Source organism: Cryptotermes secundus, unplaced genomic scaffold (assembly GCF_002891405.2).
Source record: "Cryptotermes secundus unplaced genomic scaffold, Csec_1.0 scaffold318, whole genome shotgun sequence".
NCBI classification, from domain to species: Eukaryota; Metazoa; Arthropoda; class Insecta; order Blattodea; family Kalotermitidae; genus Cryptotermes; species Cryptotermes secundus.
Genome location: NW_019730108.1, coordinates 1,072,482 through 1,091,501, shown reverse-complemented (window position 1 = coordinate 1,091,501; position 19,020 = coordinate 1,072,482). Strand labels below are relative to the sequence as shown.

Genomic DNA, 19,020 nt, shown 5'->3' with positions numbered 1-19,020 from the left:
AGTGTGTCACGGTCAGCTGAGGAGAAGGGTAGGAAAATATACGTCTAATTTCGAGGGAACGTGAATATGCACAATGAAGAATGATTATAGTTTTCATATCTAAAAAGAAGGTGTTCAAAATGGTCGAGCCGATTTTCGACTATCAGTTTAGGTTGATACTCATAGGTGATAGTACGGTCGGAAAAAGTTCTTTATTAAAATACTTCACGGATGGGAAGTTCGCAGAGGTACGTGATGGGGAAATCGAGGTGAGTCATTTTACAGTTATGGAAAACAAAACTGACGGCATTTGAATGTGTTTAGCTTTCAGACCCAACAGTTGGGGTTGACTTCTTTGCTCGCCTGATTGAAGTAAAGGATGGAACCCGGATAAAGTTACAGCTGTGGGACACCGCAGGACAGGAAAGATTTCGGTACGTAGTGGGTCATTAATTATGGGCATATTCTTTGCATGCTTTATCATATGTCATACTCGGACCATAAATTTTCAGTTTCAAGATGTGTAAAATCAGAGCTGGGTTCTGAGAATAAAGGCTGATCCTGATGTCTGTGCCAGGTGAGGTAAATTTTGAGGTTAGGCTTAATGTCTGTACATACTGAAGATGTTTTATTTGTGTGTATGGTTCCCACAAATTCATTGAATGGAAAATAGCAGGTTTCGAAACCAAATAATGAACTACTACAATAGGAAGGAGGGTAGTTTGATACCCACAAAGAAATCAAACTACATCACGTTATTAAGCCCATCTGTGATCAGTTTAGGTTTGTGACAGTACAGGCCAATAACGATAACATTCACTGTTTTTTAAACTTCCTTTTGTGAAAGAATAGTTATGCAAATATATGAGCAATTGAATGAATGATATAAAATATTGTACTTTTGTAAGGAAAAAGCACTTAGTGGAAAGAGGGCCTTTACAGAAACTGATAGAAGTAGACCACAAGATACATCATTCTCATTGTGAACATCGAGTCAGCCCTTGGGTGGTTCTAATTATAAATTGACTGAAAGTGGTAGCTATGTTAATATAGGGATGGCTATGAAATGAATGCCCAGGGTTCAATTGCTGGCATGGGCAAAACATTTCCTCTTTTGCACATGCCCAGGCTCGCTCTGGGGTCCTGCAGTGGTGAAGCATTCATGTTAACTGTGTTAGGCGTGCTGGAAAAGTGTTACATTCATGGTTCAGTCATACTCCACATACTGGCAGGAAAAATGATCAGACACTATACAGCCCACCACCTCATCACAGGAATTGTTGGTCAGTCCCTTCAGGCTTATGTCGGCTGTTTGTGAGTCATGATGCAGTATGGGCTTGAGAGGAGGAAGTGCATGGCATTCAGAGCTATCACATTTGCCAAATTAGGAATTCTAACGCACATCAGTTGCTTGCATGCTTGTTGTATCCCAGCTGTACTGTGAAATAATTTAACACAATAAAAGGACTGTCTGCCAATCCTCCAAAGTTCTCAAACTGAAATTTTATTTCTGAGCTTTGGAAATTTTAAAAACAATTCTGGAAAGTTTCCAGTTACTGCTTGTGAACCACTGTTCAAAATCATACAAATAGTATATCTCTCCTTCTGAAAAATGAATTTTCTGTTATGTATTTGTCAGGAAGAATTTTTACAAAATAATATTTGAGACCTCAAATATTTCATTGCTTCAGGTCTGAGTAAAGCATTACCAGAAGTCACAGAATCATCTACCTTTTTAATAATCAATCACTCAAGCAGCCAGTGAATGTCAAGCGGTGACTATATGCTTTGAAATGTTCATATTTGCCCACACAGCACGCAAGACTGGAGAGAAGAGTAGGTAATTTATTATTAATAACAACTGAGAAGAATATTTTTCAAGACTTAGGAAATAGTCCAAACTTCTGTGACTCTGTGATATTTTCACTGAAAAATTGGTGTGTAGAACTCCAGTACAAGGTTTAATAAAGAAAGGTAAACTTGGAAGTTGCTAACCATTTTTCTTACTTTGCACCTGCTTCCTCTTTTATTCCTCAGTTTTATTAATTTTTAGTTCTAATCTGCATAGTTGTCTTGCATGATGTATATACCCAATTGCCAAAATTTTCACCACATCCCTTGGCCTTCAGATTTTGCTAATGTTTTTGAGAAACTCATACCCAACCACAGCAGTCATGTATATTCTGAACGCTATCAACAGATGAAAAATTCTTGGGTGTTTCTGTCATTGGAACTTTCATTTAAAAACATTTGGTTGTTTGGCTCTCTGAAGCCTGAAATCCATTCGAAGGGTATTTAAAGACTCATGCCCTGCTATACAGAAACTATATTTTCTCCATTACGAAGACCAGATGGGTAATGCTGTATAAAGAATTAATTAATGTTTATTTTGAGAATCATACAGAACACATAACTACACTGTGTGGGAAAAATTGGGAATTTTCTCATGTTAAAGTAGGGACCATGCTTTAAGGGGTACAAGTTGCGATATATATAGCAAAGGTACAAAGGAGAGTCTGTAAAGAGGTTACAAATGGAAGTAAAACAGCTCTAATGGATGTAATAGTTTTTCTATATGTGTCACTAGGTAGCAGCACGGTATAGCTTCACAACAGTCTAGATAGCAGATGTGCATGCGCATGTTCAGAGGCTGGTTTCAGAAGTCAAAATGGTGACCGTGCTTGAGGAGTCAACCACCAAAGAGCAGCATTCTATTGTGCGTTTTTTTGTGTGCAAAAGGGCTCAATGCAAGGGATATTAATAAAGAAAATTTTCCTGTTTGCGGTGGGAAGCGTTTGAGCCTTGGTGGCAAACGTTTTGCTGTTGATGAAGAGGTTAAACGGAGGTGCGGAAGTGGTTGAGACAACAGTCAAAGACATCTGTGCTGTGGATTCCAGTGCACTAGTACAACAATGGGACACATGTATCAATGTTGGTAGAGGATATATCAAGAAATAAATGTTTTTTCCAGGTTTGAATATCACAAGTTTTACATTTGATATCCGTTTGTAGCCTGTTTACTGACTCTCCCTTGTATATAACTCTTCAAATGCTGCCTGTATTATTTATTCAGATATTTGGCTCATGTCCTAATGTTTTCACAGTTTTCTTGCCCCCCCCCCCAGCAAAATGGCAAGATAGTTATTAAAACAGGCAACAGTCACATCATCCTGATGGTTTTTTTATGTTTTACAAATGTACCTGTCTTGGGTCAGAATCCATGAAAGTTCATATAGATCTGAGGGTTCTGGTGCCCCACTGCAATGTATGTACTTGCAGGTCCATAACCAAGTCATACTACCGCAACTCTGTTGGGGCACTGCTGGTGTATGACATCACAAACCGCTCAAGCTTTGAGCATATTCCGCTGTGGATGATGGAGGCTCGTCGCCACATTGAGCCACACCGGCCCGTGTTTGCACTGGTGGGTTGCAAGTTGGACCTAGTATCATCAAGCGGACGACGTGAAGTCACCAAAGAGGAGGCCCGAGAATTCGCAGAACATAATGGTTTGCACCACGTGGAGACATCAGCGAAGACAGGTGCGAATGTCGAGGAAGCTTTCAATGCAGTGACACAGGAAGTATATTCACGCATCCAGACCGGAGAGTACAAGATTGAGGATGGGTGGGATGGCATCAAGACAGGCTTCCAGCGACCTGGGGGGCTGGATTTTAACTTAGTGGAGGCAGAGCCTGCAAAATCCACATGCTGCTGAGGTATATGATGGAGTAGTTGGAACAATTACGGTGCCTCTGTTGTAGACAGTCCTCTATAAATATAGTGATGTGTGTGACAAGCAAGGCACTGCCAAACCTTGCCATATGAAGACTCCCACATGCAGTTCAACTGTTCTGTTAAAGAAACTTAAAGGAGAAGAGCAGCCAGTTGGTCTGCCAGGGAAGTCTCTTGGAATTGACTGTGGGACTATGAAGTCCACAGATTGACAAAATAAGATTCTAGCAATTTACTGGTTTTAATTGCCTTCCTTTGGTACCACATTTATTTACAAAATTCAGTGTAACTATGAATATAGAAGTCGTCCAAATTATACTATAAATTTCTGTATGAAGGATCATTTTTCAAGGAATGTCACAGCTCTCTTTGTAAATGTGCACATGGTCTTCTGTAAAATTTCATATGAATTAGAGCAGGGAACCACCAGTTTTGACAGACCTGTATGGACAGCCCAAGGCATCAAAACCATAACCTCAGAGTAGTTTCATTTTGAATAGTTTTGGGATCTGCGATTCATATGTTACGTCTGTATTCACATGTGTAAGGTGGTACGGTGAGGAGCAGTCACAGTCTGGAAAAAGTAAAGAGAAATTCGGGACATGACTGAAAGCTTAGATTACTCTCATGTACACTTATAGGATAAACACTTAAATACTCAAATAGCAAAAATCGATCAAGANGATTTGAGGCTTTCACGGCGGTGACTATGAAGAAAGCAGTCTTCTGGGATTTGGCACCGTGTATATGTGGTGTTAACCGACGTTTCGGAGGAACGTATCGCCTCTTCGCTTGCAGATTTCTTATATTTTTTCTTCTACCCTGAAGATGGAGGCGATACGTTCCTCCGAAACGTCGGTTAACACCACAGATACACGGTGCCAAATCCCAGAAGACTGCCTTCTTCATAGTCACCGCCGTGAAAGCCTCAAATCTTACAAGAAGTGATATATTTAAGTTCTGTAGATAAGAAGTAATGCATAGTAATTTCTCATGGTCTACAGAGGATGAGCATTCATTTTAGGAATACAGTGTCCTGGTATGTGATGCCATATAGTCCGCTAGATCATTACCAATGTTTTCGAGGGACCTCCTTTCTCAATCTTCCTGGTGGATGAAGACAGCAATCCATTTTATTTCCCACACTTGGCTTATTCTTCTGTCAAGATAGGGGCAGCAGGTTTCTCTCAAATAGAATCTGCCAAACAACACTGTGTCACATCTCAGGAGACAGTGATGTTCTTGTGAAATTTCTGAACAGACTTAATCTTTGAATGTTGTGTGTTGCATCTAACATCACAGTCTCAGGTTCAAATTACATTTTGACAGGGAGTATTCATGAATCATGAATGTTTTTAATTTTGCAGCTGGTTCCACTGCTGATCCCTATGTATCACTGTTATATACAGTCCTGTTGACCACATTCATGCAATTAGTAAGCTTTACAACTAAGTCTGGTAACACAGCGAAACTTCTTGGGATTTTAAATCATCTAGAAATGTGTATTTACTGACATGATCTTTTAAGTTACTTCTTTTATGTAAAGAATATTGTGGAATCCCCATTTAATGTTTCTCAGTGTAAGATTTTCTCCATTTGACATTCAATTTCAATGATCCCAAGTGACTGTCAGTGTTGTTTAAGAGTTCCCTCAGCTTAGTGTTGAAATCCACTGTCCCCCCCCCCCAGAGACCTTAAATAAGGCTTCCACGGTATATGGATCTTAAAATGAAAAGTGCACATGGCAACACTGTCCTTTTGGAAGTTTTCTTTCCTTCTAACCATGGAATTTCTCATACATGGTATAGCCTGTACATAATTCTGTTCATAAGAGAAACATACAACAGATTGTGTGCGCATGTGTCACTTACAAAGCTCGAAGTTTACCAGTTGAACAGAATGTATTTAAAATCAAATATGGCTGTACAATTGTGCTTTAAACCAAACGCATCACTGTCGCATGCTTCCATTTGTATTCTGCGGAACAAGATTGCACAAGCACGGTCACTGCCGCATTGCAGGATGTGAACTGCGCAAGTGAATATGAGTCCCTCTCTATGGTTAAACCGACCACCAGCTACAACAGGACATGGAAATGTGACTTTCAGAAACAACATTCATGCTTATTTCTCCTTGTCAAACTGATGAAAAATCAAAGCCAAGAAAATTTCTGCATGATAGAGAATATGGAGCCCTCGGGTGCTGTGCATTCCTAGTGATAACACTGTTAATAATTGGATTGTTTGAGTTGTACATATATAAATAATAAACGTTATTAGTGTGAATGATGCTATTTCCATGTTATGCAGGTTGATGGAAGAAAATCTCCAGCCTCTTCCAACTGCTTAGCTGAATCATTCTGGGTTGTTCCACAGGTCTCTTTCATATAAATTTTAATCCTACTGCCCTTCTTAGCTTCCTTTTTTTATCCATTCACTACATGGTCATTGGAGAGGGAACAAAACACTCTGCTGTGCAGCCCAAAAACTTTGACATTCGTCCATTACTCTGGTTCAACTGGGGCACAGTCACCAGAGAAGATGGAGGAGGTAGGTTCCTCTGAAACTGGTACCCTCTTACACAAATAGAAGCTGTCAAAACACAACTTGTGGTGCATTCTTGTGACATAAATGAGCATTAATGTGTTACTTATGCACAGAGGGCCCTCGATGTCTATGCAATACAGAACTGTCGTGCTCTGAACAGCAGTGTCTTCTGAATTACATAAGCTCAGAAATAGTGAACACTTGACAACCAGTGATGGCAACACAACACATCACTTCCTGGAGTAAGATTCTAACTGTCTTGCTTTAGTAAGTGTCGTAATCTGTCACACATTCTGTAACGCTGACAGACACTTCATCACTCCGTAAACAAGAAATCCTGCAACATCATTACTGACATGCTTTTGCCATCACATGGCCTCACTTCATTACTGACATCTTTCTTGTAGGTTATATGGCAAGACCTTCAGTACTGCAGACTATATAGCATGGAATGGGAGGATGATAAGATGAATAATGAACCAAAGGACTTGGAAGGAATCATTCATGGCCTCATTTGCATATTATCCTGGCACAAAAGAAATCTGTCAGGATATCCAGTGTCACAGACAAGATTTGAATCAAGCATCTTGCATATGAAAGTCAAAGGCATTACCATCAGACCCGTCTGTTTGGTGATTATCAACACGCTGTTCCATCACATGGCCTCACCAAACGAATCACAGCCATACAAAATATACTCCTCACGAGACAGCCAGAATGGACTGCCAAGAGTTCGGTTGGGTTGGTCTATAAAAAGTACAAAAGAAATAGTGAGATGTCGGTGCTCCTGAGTTGGTCTTGTATGTGTGCCTCATGTGTGTCTTGCTTACCTGAACATGGCATAGTCACGTACGTAGATCCCATGGCCACACTCCAGCTGCTGGAGCCTGGACACATCTGAACATTCAGCACAGTGCTGTACTCTGGTAGCAGTTCGCACAGGTCTCGTGCCACACGTGTCTTGAAGCCCATCAGGTCAGTGTTGCCACCTGCACACACATCCATGAAGACAGTTCACAGAGGGCCTCTGTCTACTGTATATACATATCTATAAATACATTTTATTTTCAACAAAAATTACTTTAAAGGACTTTCAACAGTTCTCAGGTACTGTAGTTTAAGTATCGGAACTGGGTCTTTTTGAGAAGCTAACAGTCGCTCAGCTGGTCAAGAAATTCTCTCTCTTTAATGGAAATGAAAGGTTCAATACCCACCTCAATCCTCTCCTGGGCAAGATGAATCCAGTGCACACCCTCACAAACTATTTTTGAAAGATCCATTTTAAATTTATCCTCTAGTCCAGGCATGTCCAACTTCAAACAGGTTGTGATCAACTTTTTTGAGTCAAAACTGCCAGTGATCTACCACCCCCTCCTATCATACCTCGCTTTAAGCAAAAATATTGGTAAAAATAACACGACACATGATGTTTGTTGTAAAAGCAACTAGTAACTGGGCTGTCTCTCTGATGTCTGTAGATTTATCCAGTTGGAGGGAGAAAGCAACACAATTGGAAACATCTTTCAACAACTGTTCAGTTATGTTTCTGCACATCATTTCTATTTGCCGCACAGTGGTGTTTCTTAATAATTAAAGATCTTGAATAGTAGCTATGATCTCTTTCTTATGTTATATTATAAGTGAATTTACATGCTTTTCACGTATAATTTCTTTATAGGCCTATGAGATCGACCAAAAATTGTCCCACGATCGACGTGTTGGACATGCCTGCTCTAGTCTATGCTTAGGTACCCCACTTCCAAAAAGCACCATGCCAAAAAGACGTGCTGGGGAGTGGAGGTATAGCACCACCATTCTTACCTCAGAACTTGATGGGGGCGAGTGGTCAGATTCACACCCCTACTGCTTTACCACNTCCCCCCCCCCCCCCCCACAGAAAGAGCCCCCAGTACCCACGGAGGCTGGATAGGCCCCAGAGCCAGTCTGGACACTGTGAAAAATCTCTTAATTTTGTATGTACTTCTCATGCATGCCACAGGCCCTACCACCTCATCCTTTACTCCATCACCGTAAAATATATAGATGCATTCTGCAATTTATGCAATAGTTGTGTTCTCCCCCCTCCCCCCAACCAAATTTCAGATGGTGAAATTGCATGAATCAAACAATTTTCTTCAATTTCCTTGCATTCTTCCTCTGAAAACCCACACAATAATTGCCTCCTGCTTCTCCCCATGCCTCTCAGTTGGTCATCAATTTACATCAAAGCAAGCGGTACTACTTGAGGTCAGTGTAAATTAGTTGAATGCATTAAATTAACCTGTGAGGTTCGACTGAACTACATGAACGTTGTGAGGATTTGAACTGAATGCCTCTTGTACACTTGTCAGATGTTAAACCTGTGAACACTGACACACACTCACTCACCTGTCAGCAGAATGTGACGCAGACACTCCTTCAGGATGTTCACAGGCAGCCCATCTGTCACATCCCGGATTGCCTGTGGAAGTCCAAGACTAGTGTACATCATCTCTGGGGCAAGATAGAGCTCTGGCCCTAGGGATACCCTCTGTAAGACACAGCAAGCCATGCTTCATCCTTAGAGAAGAACCACTCACAATCATGTATTTCTCATCATATCAGTCGTGACTACAGCAGAGTCATATACAGGGCCATTCACTTGGAAGCAGCCCTGAATTAATAATTATAACTTATGCAATAATTTACTTACTTACTCACTCATGGAGCTGAACCCTTCTTGAGGAGCTGCCAATTCTGCAGCTACTCAAGAATTTCCCAGCATTTTATGGAACCCAAAGGTTCATTACTGTGTTCACAAGAACTCTCCACTGGTCGGTATCCTGAACCAATCCAATCCATCCCATCCCTCTAAGATCCATTTTAACATTGTCCAATGCAATAATTTACTGCTGAAAATGAAACTTGGCAACACTGTCCATGACACTGGCTGCCCAGTTCACATCATCTCCTACCCTGGCTGCAACATTTGTGGACATGGACTGTCATGTTGGCCTGGGTATCCAGGTGCAGGGACACCAACATCTTCTGTCTCCCAATTATGCCCACATCTACCTGCTAAGTTTCGTTTTCACCAGCATATTATTGCATTGTTTAGAGATATTAATTCAGGGCCTTGTGTGTGAATTACTCTGTATAACAGTCACATTAATTTCCAATAAATATATTCAGTATAAACTAGAAGGATTAATTTAAGTCGCACAGACAATTACACCGACAATTAATTTAATCTGTGATGAGCTGGTTCTATATCTATTTAAAGCAGTAAAGTACAAGACTCTAAGTTTGAGAACTGTTACAGGCACAGCAGAGAGCTGAAATTAGCGACTCCCATCTCAGAAGATGTATGCATAAAGACAGTATCACCAGCCAACATCTCAACAATGTACCAACATTGGGTACATACCCAGAACTGCTTGTAGTCTGCATAGCTGTCCACACGCAAGTTTATGTGCTCCCGACGTGCAGGTCCTTTTCGACGCTCCTCACATGCAAAGTTGTAACTCAGACGACACTTCTCCTTCACAAGCAATGCGTCCAGGTATGACACGGGGATCTGGCAACACAGCGACCATGGTTAGGTCTATTTCAACTTGCCGCACTCTAACATGCACCATTACTATCTGCTCAAGGCCATGCCATAGGTCAGGTGGTTAGTCACCGGCTTCCCACCGTGATGGCCTGGGTTTGATCCCAGAACAGGTCATGTGAGATCTGTGGTGGAAAAAGTGGCACTAGGACAGGTTTTCTTCCAGTATTTCAGTTTCCCTTGGAAATTCCAATTCCACCAACTGCACCACACTCATCCATCATCTGGGGGTGGTACAACAGGCCAAACAGTGGCCAACATACCAAGTGGATTCAGTCTCATCCCACCACAAGAAAACACTACTGGCTGTTCATGACCTACCTCAGTGTACTCCTCAGGTTGCCACTGCATGGCCTGTTTCAAATACTCAGCAACATGCCATCCGCCAACTGGGATGTGTTTCCAGCGTTCTGGCACCACCTGGCCATTCAATACAACTGCTACAGATGTGCTGAAAGCACCACTGTCCACAACCACGCATGTGTCCATCCATGCCATGGCACATGTTGCAAGAGGCTTGGCAACCATACACACTCTGAAATGTAGGCACAACACAATCATGAGTCAGTTCCATTCACCATACTTAGCATCTACTGAGGGATTTAAACTTTGTTGACAAAGTCATGCCTCAGTGCTACACAGTGACTGCTGCATCACTTGATGACATTATGTTTCACAGCAAACAGTGCAGTTCGTGCGTGTAAGTTTGCTTATGATTTGTCAGCAGTAGATAGCAGTTATCAGCTCCATTAGCCATTTGTTCTCAGTAACAGTTAGTGAGTGGTCAGCATACTTCGGAGGAATGTGTACTTCTGTATAACACACCTATGTGAAATATAGATCTGTTAGAAAGTGCTGGTGAAAATTTTGTGATGAAAGAATTTGGTGAATAAACTTGGATCAATGGAGCAATGCACAAGGAGCAAAATCAGAAGTCCCATGTGCTTACTGAGGAAAAGTCAGATGACACAAGGGACAGACTTGAACATACACCTAGAAAGTCAAAGAAATGTCTAGCTCAAGAGACTGGAGTGTCAAAGTCTAGTGCAAGAACAGCAACACAACTGCTGAAGTTTCGACCCTATAAAACAACAGTAATGCATGTCTTGCAGCTGCATGATCCAGCTAGCAGGTATCATTTTTGCAGTTAGTTACTACAGCCTGTCATTGAAGATGAGATTGATCTGCAATTGACATTCTTTTCTGATGACACATGGTTTCACATGTAGGAATACATAAATATGCAAAATAGTCAATACTGGAGTTCACAGATCCACATCTAACCCATCAAATCCAGTGAAAGTTGCTACCTGATCTGCTGCGACTTATATAAGCCACAAAATTTATCTTAATTTTTCCACAAATTTGTTCCCCCACTTGCACAGTGATTATGCTAATGACTGGATGGCAGCAGAAACAAGGGTTGTGTCCCGGCAAGGGTAAGAGATTTTTCCATTTTCCATACCATCCAGACTGGTCCTGGGGCCCACCCAGACTCGTCTCCAGTGAGCACCAGGGGCTATTTCTCCAAGAGAAAGATGGCAAGGGCATGAACCTGACCACTCACTCCCAGTCAATGTCACGGTTAAGAATGGCTCCTCCATACATCTTCATGATGTGCACCTTAAATTTATTCCCTCCATCACATTGGTTATGGAGGCGCTGCATCTCCAGGAAATGTTTGCAATGATTTACCAGACTGCATGGTGTCACATCCCAGAAGACAGAAATCTGCAACTGAACCCAGCTCACACATTTACGCCATATTTATCAAAGAGTATCCTCCCATCAATAGTGAAGTGTTCGCTCTGACTTTCCTATCAATTGTTTATTTTGCACTTTTCATTTCTCCCGTGCCCTTATCCATACCGCACCCATCATATACTCAATTCAACCTGCCCAGAAAAACATGCAAACTGTACAAATTGTCAAGCTCCTCATTATGTAATTTTCTCCAGTCTTTTGATACTTCCTTTCTCAGTATTTTGCTGTCATGTACCTCATAAAAAAAAGTAAGTAAAGGTATCCCTGTAACAGGCCATGGAGGCCCATAGGGTTGTGAGGTGTTAAGGTTCCCACATTTTCTAGACAATCGGCTCATAGATGGCAGCATGGTTGTCAGTCCTATGTGCTGGCTGCCCTTTACCCCCAGGAATATTCCTGGTACTCATTTCTGTTAGAGCCTGAGTCGGCCCCAGGGCCACAGTGCGGCTGGAAGGATTAGATCAACTGAAAAAATCCAATGACCTCTTCAGGACTTGAACCCGTGACCTTCCAGCTTGTAGCATAGTGCCTCAACCAATTACGCTACCACGTGCTCCCTCATGTACCTCATGAGGTACAGAATTCATTTTCCACTCAAAGCACACACATTGGAGCCCACTTCTAGAGTTCTTCTGGGGACCTGTGGATGTGATCACTAAACAAGAAAATCTTAAATTGGTGATTGGTGACCCATAACAGTGAGATAACTGGCTTGGGATGGCTGAAGCTGAACACATGGGGGTTCCTCTGTACTTCGAACTCACCTAGAAACTTTTATCCTGAGGAACAGGTAGTGCAGCAAGCTCATGCGGACGGCGTTGCTCATGGCTAGAGGTTCACAGAACACCAGAACGGCATTTGGTTTCTGCAGCACTGGGAGCAGACCCATCTGATGGAAAAGGTGGCCCATAAATTCTTGTACAACAGGGAAGTGATCATCTCGCAGTAGGGCTGCAGCAGGACTCACAACATCCATGTTTGGGATCCCCAGAATGTTGACAGTCTCAGTACAGAAACCATTTATAAGGTCCGCATAACGGCTGGGGCCACAGGCTCCCCGATTCTGTTCAGAAACTCGCTTCTTCTCACGATACAGTTTCACTGGATTGCAGAACACACAGAATGGACCACTTGCTCGGCGATCAAGCTTCGAGGTGTGGGTTGTGGGGAGGGTAGACGATGCCATAACCTCAGCACTGTCAGTCCCCTCCTGTGAGCTGCTCCTGCAGGATACAGTGCTATCTTTATTGTTTATATCATGACACTGCAGAGACTGCTTAGGTTTTATAAAGTTGAATGACAGATGATTACATGATGATGTGAGTAAATGGAGGCAATCATAGCTTAATGTGTATGCACATTTACCAGGACGGACTGATGAAAACCATTCAAATGGCCCGCTGATGCATGAATGATCACTTTCACATTCCATCTGTTAAGAGATACAGATCTAATGTAATGTACAGCTCCTTTAGACTTGACTCCCAGGAACAGAAAATTCCAATTCTATGAGTTCTGCAAGGCTGGTGGTCGCATTTCATCTTTGGGGGTAACAACATTAATTATGAAAAAATGCAACATATGGCAGTAGTGATCAGAAATTTAGGTCATACCTAGGTGGACAGTTATCATGCTCTGGATTTTAAACAAAAATGAAAGCACTGGATTAGTTCCCGTCAAGCCATTCTGTCTATGATAACTGTAATATTACTACAGCAGCTGTTTCAGACCATTCAACTGAATCTCAGGCTCTACTGAAGGTGTGCACAGAATGCACTGCTGAGTTCTACCAACCTGTCATTTGGTGGCACCTTGGGGATGCCTAACATGGTGAAGTGTCGCCGGACACCAAAGCTTGGTGTCACAATCCAAGTGAATTTGTTCCCTATGTCTACAACAACCTTGGAGCCATGTTTCTCCACACAGTATGAATGACACGAAAATTCCATACAATGGTAGCAACGTCGAAACACTGTGTCAGACTGCAGGATGGTGTGCAGTCGCATGCACACCTCCTTGTGGTTCAGCCGTGCCCCATGCACATCTGGGAAGTTGAATTTGCATACAGACTCCAGCTGTGTCCATTTCAGCTTCCTGAAATCAGAAGGCTACAGTTCAGATTTGAAACTGACTGCTGACAAAACTCCAAGCCTGAAGAAGACACACCACCTGTCCCCATTCTGAGACACAATCAGTTCTCTATGATAGATTTAATGTTATCATGAAGAACACATAGTTGGTACTGATACACAACACAACACACAACTGGTGTGCATGTGTACCCTTCAACATTACCCTACAATTAAATAAAATAGAGTATTTAACTGCTGTCATATAAACTAACATAATGTAATCAACAAGACTACAGTGCACGTAATTGCATGGTATTCAACGCTTTAGTTTACAATGTCTGAGAAAAACTATCACAACATTTTGAATGAATTGAAATCATATTATTTTATATATCTTGAGAAGTATTATAATTCTTGAACACACATACTACAGTACAGACTCAACCATGAAGTTATTTGCAGAACAATTCAGAGTTATGATTGCTATCACCAAATTCACCAATATTATCTCAAAGGCCGTGCCATAGCTTAAGCGGTTAGTCACTGGCTTCCCACCGCTGCGGTCTAGTCAAGTGGGACTTGTGACGGACAAAGTGGCGCTGAGGCAGGTTTTCCCAGAGTACTTCGGTTTCCCTTGCCAATCCTCATTCAATCAAATTCTCCATAAGCATTATCACCTGTACAGGTACAATAGGACATATGGAAGCCGACGTGACCTAATATGGATTCCACCTCACACTATATGAAATCTTAAATACTGTAATCTACTGTAAACAATTTTAAGTACTGTAACTTTATTCTCTTATTGTAATCAGCCAATGTACAGTAACTGACTTGTCCTATATCATGTAACAATGATCTATAGAGAGGAAATAAATAAATAAATAAAGTAAAAGAGAGGTTAGTTTTTCACAACTCGAACTCCATTCCGGGTATAATACTTTAAATGAGGATGTAAGCAATGAAGTAATGCACCAAGTTGTATTACAAACTACTAATTCTCCTTTCTATTGTGGGGGGGGGGCCACCAACCCCATTTTCTTACCATAAATAATCCGAAGTGACGACTTTATTCAGATACTTGCAAGTGGAAGAGCATGACAGTATATCTTTCACGTCGCAATACGTCAGTATTTTTATCCATATTTCTTCCGGGAATATTGATGGATCCATTCGACACACTTAACAGTCATTTATCATAATTACTCTGGCAGTTTAGCAACGTACTGAACCGTGTTAGAAACAATCAATGAATTTACTCTCTTTGCATTTCTAGTAAGGAACGAAACCGTACTGCACACAAACGCCCTATCCAATCATACCTCTATTCTGGTCAAGAGCCAATGGGACGGGCACACCACCACATTGCTACCAACTGTATAACTTTGAAGTACTTATATTTTTTCTCACATATGAAAATATCACTTGTATTATGCATAAATGTAGTCAAAACTTTTACACACAGTTCCAAATTACAACTCACGCAAACTACCATCAGATAGAAAGTAAACCTGTCCCTGTGCTTAAGTAATTAAGCACTTCGCGATGAACAATATAAAAGAGTTAATCCGTAATATTAAGCAATTTAGAGCAGCTTTAAGTGCTTTTTTACATACAAAATCCTATTACACTTTAGATATTTTAATTGCTGATTTAGCACGCTTATGGTGTGACAGGTTCTGTATCCAATGGCTTCGGCCTTGTATGGATGTACTTGAACGTGTAATAAATACAATACAATTCAATACAAAGATGTGTGTCAAATGTGAAAAAGCTCTATCACTCTTGATCGTATGGACAATGTGTAGTATGGTGAAAAGTTTTGCCTCTCTGACACCAATCCGTTGTTAAACTGGCTGAACTATCCCAAAATATCCTAATCTTGAATATAATGTAATGTTTTTAATATTTTATTTGACAATTCATAATAAACCAAAAGCATTTAAATTTGTCATTCAGAATCTTATATTACAACCATTTATGCTAGTGGAAATGTTAATCCATCATGACTTAGTCAATTATTTAATATAACATAAGTTATAGTTATCTCTGGGATTCATAAATTGCCCACCACTCTGTGAAGACAATGTAGGGGAGTGGAGGTATAGCTCTGTGATTCTTCTTGACACTATATAGAGATGAGAGACAGCTTCCTTCCCCTTCCACTCTTATCCTCGATTAGAAGGATGGGTGGACCATAGGATATAAGGCATTATGGAGAGAAAAATCTTTTGCCATCTTTCTCCTGTCATCCAGCCTCTACCCTAGTTGCTATATTGAATGAGCTACCCCATCTCTGCACATCAAATGTAATACAGTAATTTAACACTGATATATTGGGTTTCTGGACTTTATCCATCGTCCTGGTTTTTAAGATGATAAATAAAAACACGACGTTTCGGAAACTGGATCTGTTTCCGTCCTCAGGTGAAGGAAAAGGGAAACACCTATTCTGTTGGGTCCATTAGAAAAAGCTAGCCTCAATCAATTCGTCCAGTGATTGAGGCTAGCTTTTTCTAATGGACCCAACAGAATAGGTGTTTCCCTTTTCCTTCACCTGAGGACGGAAACAGATCCAGTTTCCAAAACGTTGTTTTTATTTATCATCTTAAAAACCAGGACGATGGATAAAGTCCAGAAACCCAATATATCAGTGTGTTATACACCATCGTCAGAATCCTATAGTAATTTAAATTAAAATTTGCATTCTGAAAATAAAATTGTATAATGTACTGTATTCTTTCATATAGTTTATGCTACTTTTCAATCAAATATCACGTGTAAAGCTTGTGGTGCATAAAATATGCTAATGCTACTTATCAGAGCATGATTTTGTAGGTTAAATTGGAGTGAAGTTAACATGATGTGAAAAATACAATATGGATATTTGCAGCTTCCAATTCCAGCACACGATTTCTTGATAAATTTCACCAAGGGCAAAAATATTTTAGTTCTTTTAAACACAGCAGTTGCTTAAATATCATGATAGTAACTGAATCAACAGCTCTTAACATCTGCTGTACTGATATCTAACTCACTTACTTGATATTGAAATTAATCACAGCTCCAGTCTTGCAATCCTGAAACAAAATGAATTTACCCATTCACATGTAGAATTGTGAAATGTGGTCTCCTGCTGTGGAAATAAATAACTGCCCATTTATTTAAAATAAAGTTATGAATATAGTGTCTGTAAATCAGAGGGATGAATGAAAGATACTATATGAAACTACTACTGCTGTTAAGATAGTCAGATGGGCTGGATATGTAGTTGGGAGGAGGGAAGAGAATTAGCACTCAATCTGGGAGACATAGCTCTTAGAACTAATTAACTTCACAGAGCACATGGAACAGTCTTTCTTGAGAAGTGAATGGGTAACCAGAGATTCCGTGAATTCCTTCCCTTCTATGTAACCACAAAAGTTTATTACCACTTTCATAATAGCCACTCTTTGATCCCTATCTTGAGCCAGACAGATTTAATTCACATTTTTTCAAGAACCATTTTTATATTATCCTTCCATTTATGCATAGATCTTTGAAGACAGGTCTTCCCTTTGGCGTTTCTTAGTAAAGTTTCGTGTGTATTTCTGATCTCTAAAAGTGTTACATACCCTACTCATCTCATTCTCCTCAATTTGATATCTTCAGATATAAATGACTATGAATGTGACAATATTAAAATTCAACTTGGTAAAATGGGTTATGAGGAAATAAACCATATTCAGCTGGCTTGGAATAGGAATTAATGGAAAAATGTGAAAGTGATGGGAGAAGCAATTCTTGAGATGTTAAAAGTTTGGCACTTAAGACACATTCCCTGTGTGCATTTACAGGTTGTTTTTCACTGACACATTTTTATGTATTCTAAATTGGTGAAATAAAAAACTGCGTCAAATGTATGTCAACAGCTGATAGAGCTATTGGATCTTTGAAGCGTGTGATGTTACGTGAACTGGCACCGCTCTATGTACACTGTGGTCTACCCCTTACCATTTTACACACATTTATAAAATTCACAGATAATGACAAGTATCTTCATATATTTCATCTTAAAGATTTGTTGTGCAGCATTCTTCAGAGATGGCGGTAAGATACCATGGCATTCCTCTGGGCTGAGCTTTAAATATTTGTTGTTTTATGATTTTTACTGGCCTATACAAAGCCTGATTTATTGAGGTTTCTTAACAGAGTATTTATCACTGATTCTACTAAACATTTACCGAGTGTTGGGCCACTTTACACTCTGATTCAGGTCTGATTTTAAGTACTGTTGTACAGGATTTTATAAAAGGGGATCCACCCTGAATATTATCCAGGCACATGCTGATGTGCCTCTAAAGACATTCACTACCCACTACACTCTGAAACATCTATCTTTAATTAATTTTATATTGTGTTAACAAAAGGTTCTGTAGCCTGACTTCTATACCAGCTATGAATTCTGAAACCTCTAAACTAAGCCACCCATCTGTGCACGTGCACACGCTCTCTCTCTTTGAAGACTGCACTACCATCTGCAAATATTCTGTTGCAGTAGGTTGTTACCCGTTGAAAGAAGAACAAATATTCTGTAAGATTCTATGTTTCCACAGCAATGAAAATTCATATTCCTATCTTCTGATTTCCACCATCAAGTCTGGTTGATGGGAATCAAATTTTTGGAGGAACATACTCCTGCCATATTTAGGGTTGTAATTAAGACAATACCACCATCTGTTAACACTGGAAAGCACATTCACTCCAATGACAGATTCTGCCATTTGCAATGGAAATGTTATTAGTTATCCCAGCCCCAGCCCTCCTGGTCCCAAATGACATACAACCAAAAGTAACTGACAACACAGAAGATACATACAATATTATATTTTAGCGTCCTGTTGCACTGATTTAAGTCCATGATTTATTTAATCCGTCTTGCAGTGCATACACTCATTTATCTCCAGTGTTAAGAGGTTGGCCGCCCTGTCAGTGTGACCTAAATACCTGATGTGCACCATCAAGTCATGTTAAGAGGTTGGCCGCCCTGTCAGTGTGACCTAAATACCCGGTGTGCACCATCAAGTCATGTTAAGAGGTTGGCCGCCCTGTCAGTGTGACCTAAATACCCGGTGTGCACCATCAAGTCATGTTAAGAGGTTGGCCGCCCTGTCAGTGTGACCTAAATACCCGGTGTGCACCATCAAGTCATGTTAAGAGGTTGGCCGCCCTGTCAGTATGACCTAAATTCCCGGTGTGCACCATCAAGTCATGTTAAGAGGTTGGCCGCCCTGTCAGTGTGACCTAAATACCCGGTGTGCACCATCAAGTCATGTTGAGAGGTTGGCCGCCCTGT

At 40.7% G+C, this 19,020-nt stretch overlaps 2 protein-coding genes across 3 annotated transcripts; one reads left to right on the top strand and one right to left on the bottom strand.

Annotated features, from left to right (window-relative positions):
• Positions 1 to 5: 5 nt before the first annotated feature.
• LOC111866048 (ras-related protein Rab-39B) lies at positions 6 to 4,145 on the top strand. The gene is made up of 3 exons (XM_023854570.2): positions 6 to 227; positions 304 to 413; positions 3,259 to 4,145. Exons 1-3 carry the CDS (start codon positions 81 to 83, stop codon positions 3,695 to 3,697), a joined length of 696 nt encoding a protein of 231 aa, XP_023710338.1. The 5' UTR covers positions 6 to 80; the 3' UTR covers positions 3,698 to 4,145.
• LOC111866046 (actin-related protein 2) lies at positions 3,940 to 15,025 on the bottom strand. 2 transcript variants are annotated; one of them, XM_023854563.2, is made up of 9 exons: positions 14,731 to 15,025; positions 13,408 to 13,707; positions 12,378 to 12,836; positions 10,171 to 10,384; positions 9,667 to 9,816; positions 8,649 to 8,790; positions 7,091 to 7,249; positions 6,874 to 7,007; positions 3,940 to 4,288 (listed from the first exon to the last, which is right to left on the bottom strand). In XM_023854563.2, exons 1-8 carry the CDS (start codon positions 14,856 to 14,858, stop codon positions 6,916 to 6,918), a joined length of 1,644 nt encoding a protein of 547 aa, XP_023710331.1. In that variant the 5' UTR covers positions 14,859 to 15,025; the 3' UTR covers positions 3,940 to 4,288; positions 6,874 to 6,915. The 2 variants fall into 2 exon arrangements, with proteins under 2 accessions (XP_023710331.1, XP_023710332.1); XM_023854564.2 differs by having other exon boundaries at positions 8,649 to 8,721.
• Positions 15,026 to 19,020: the final 3,995 nt, after the last annotated feature.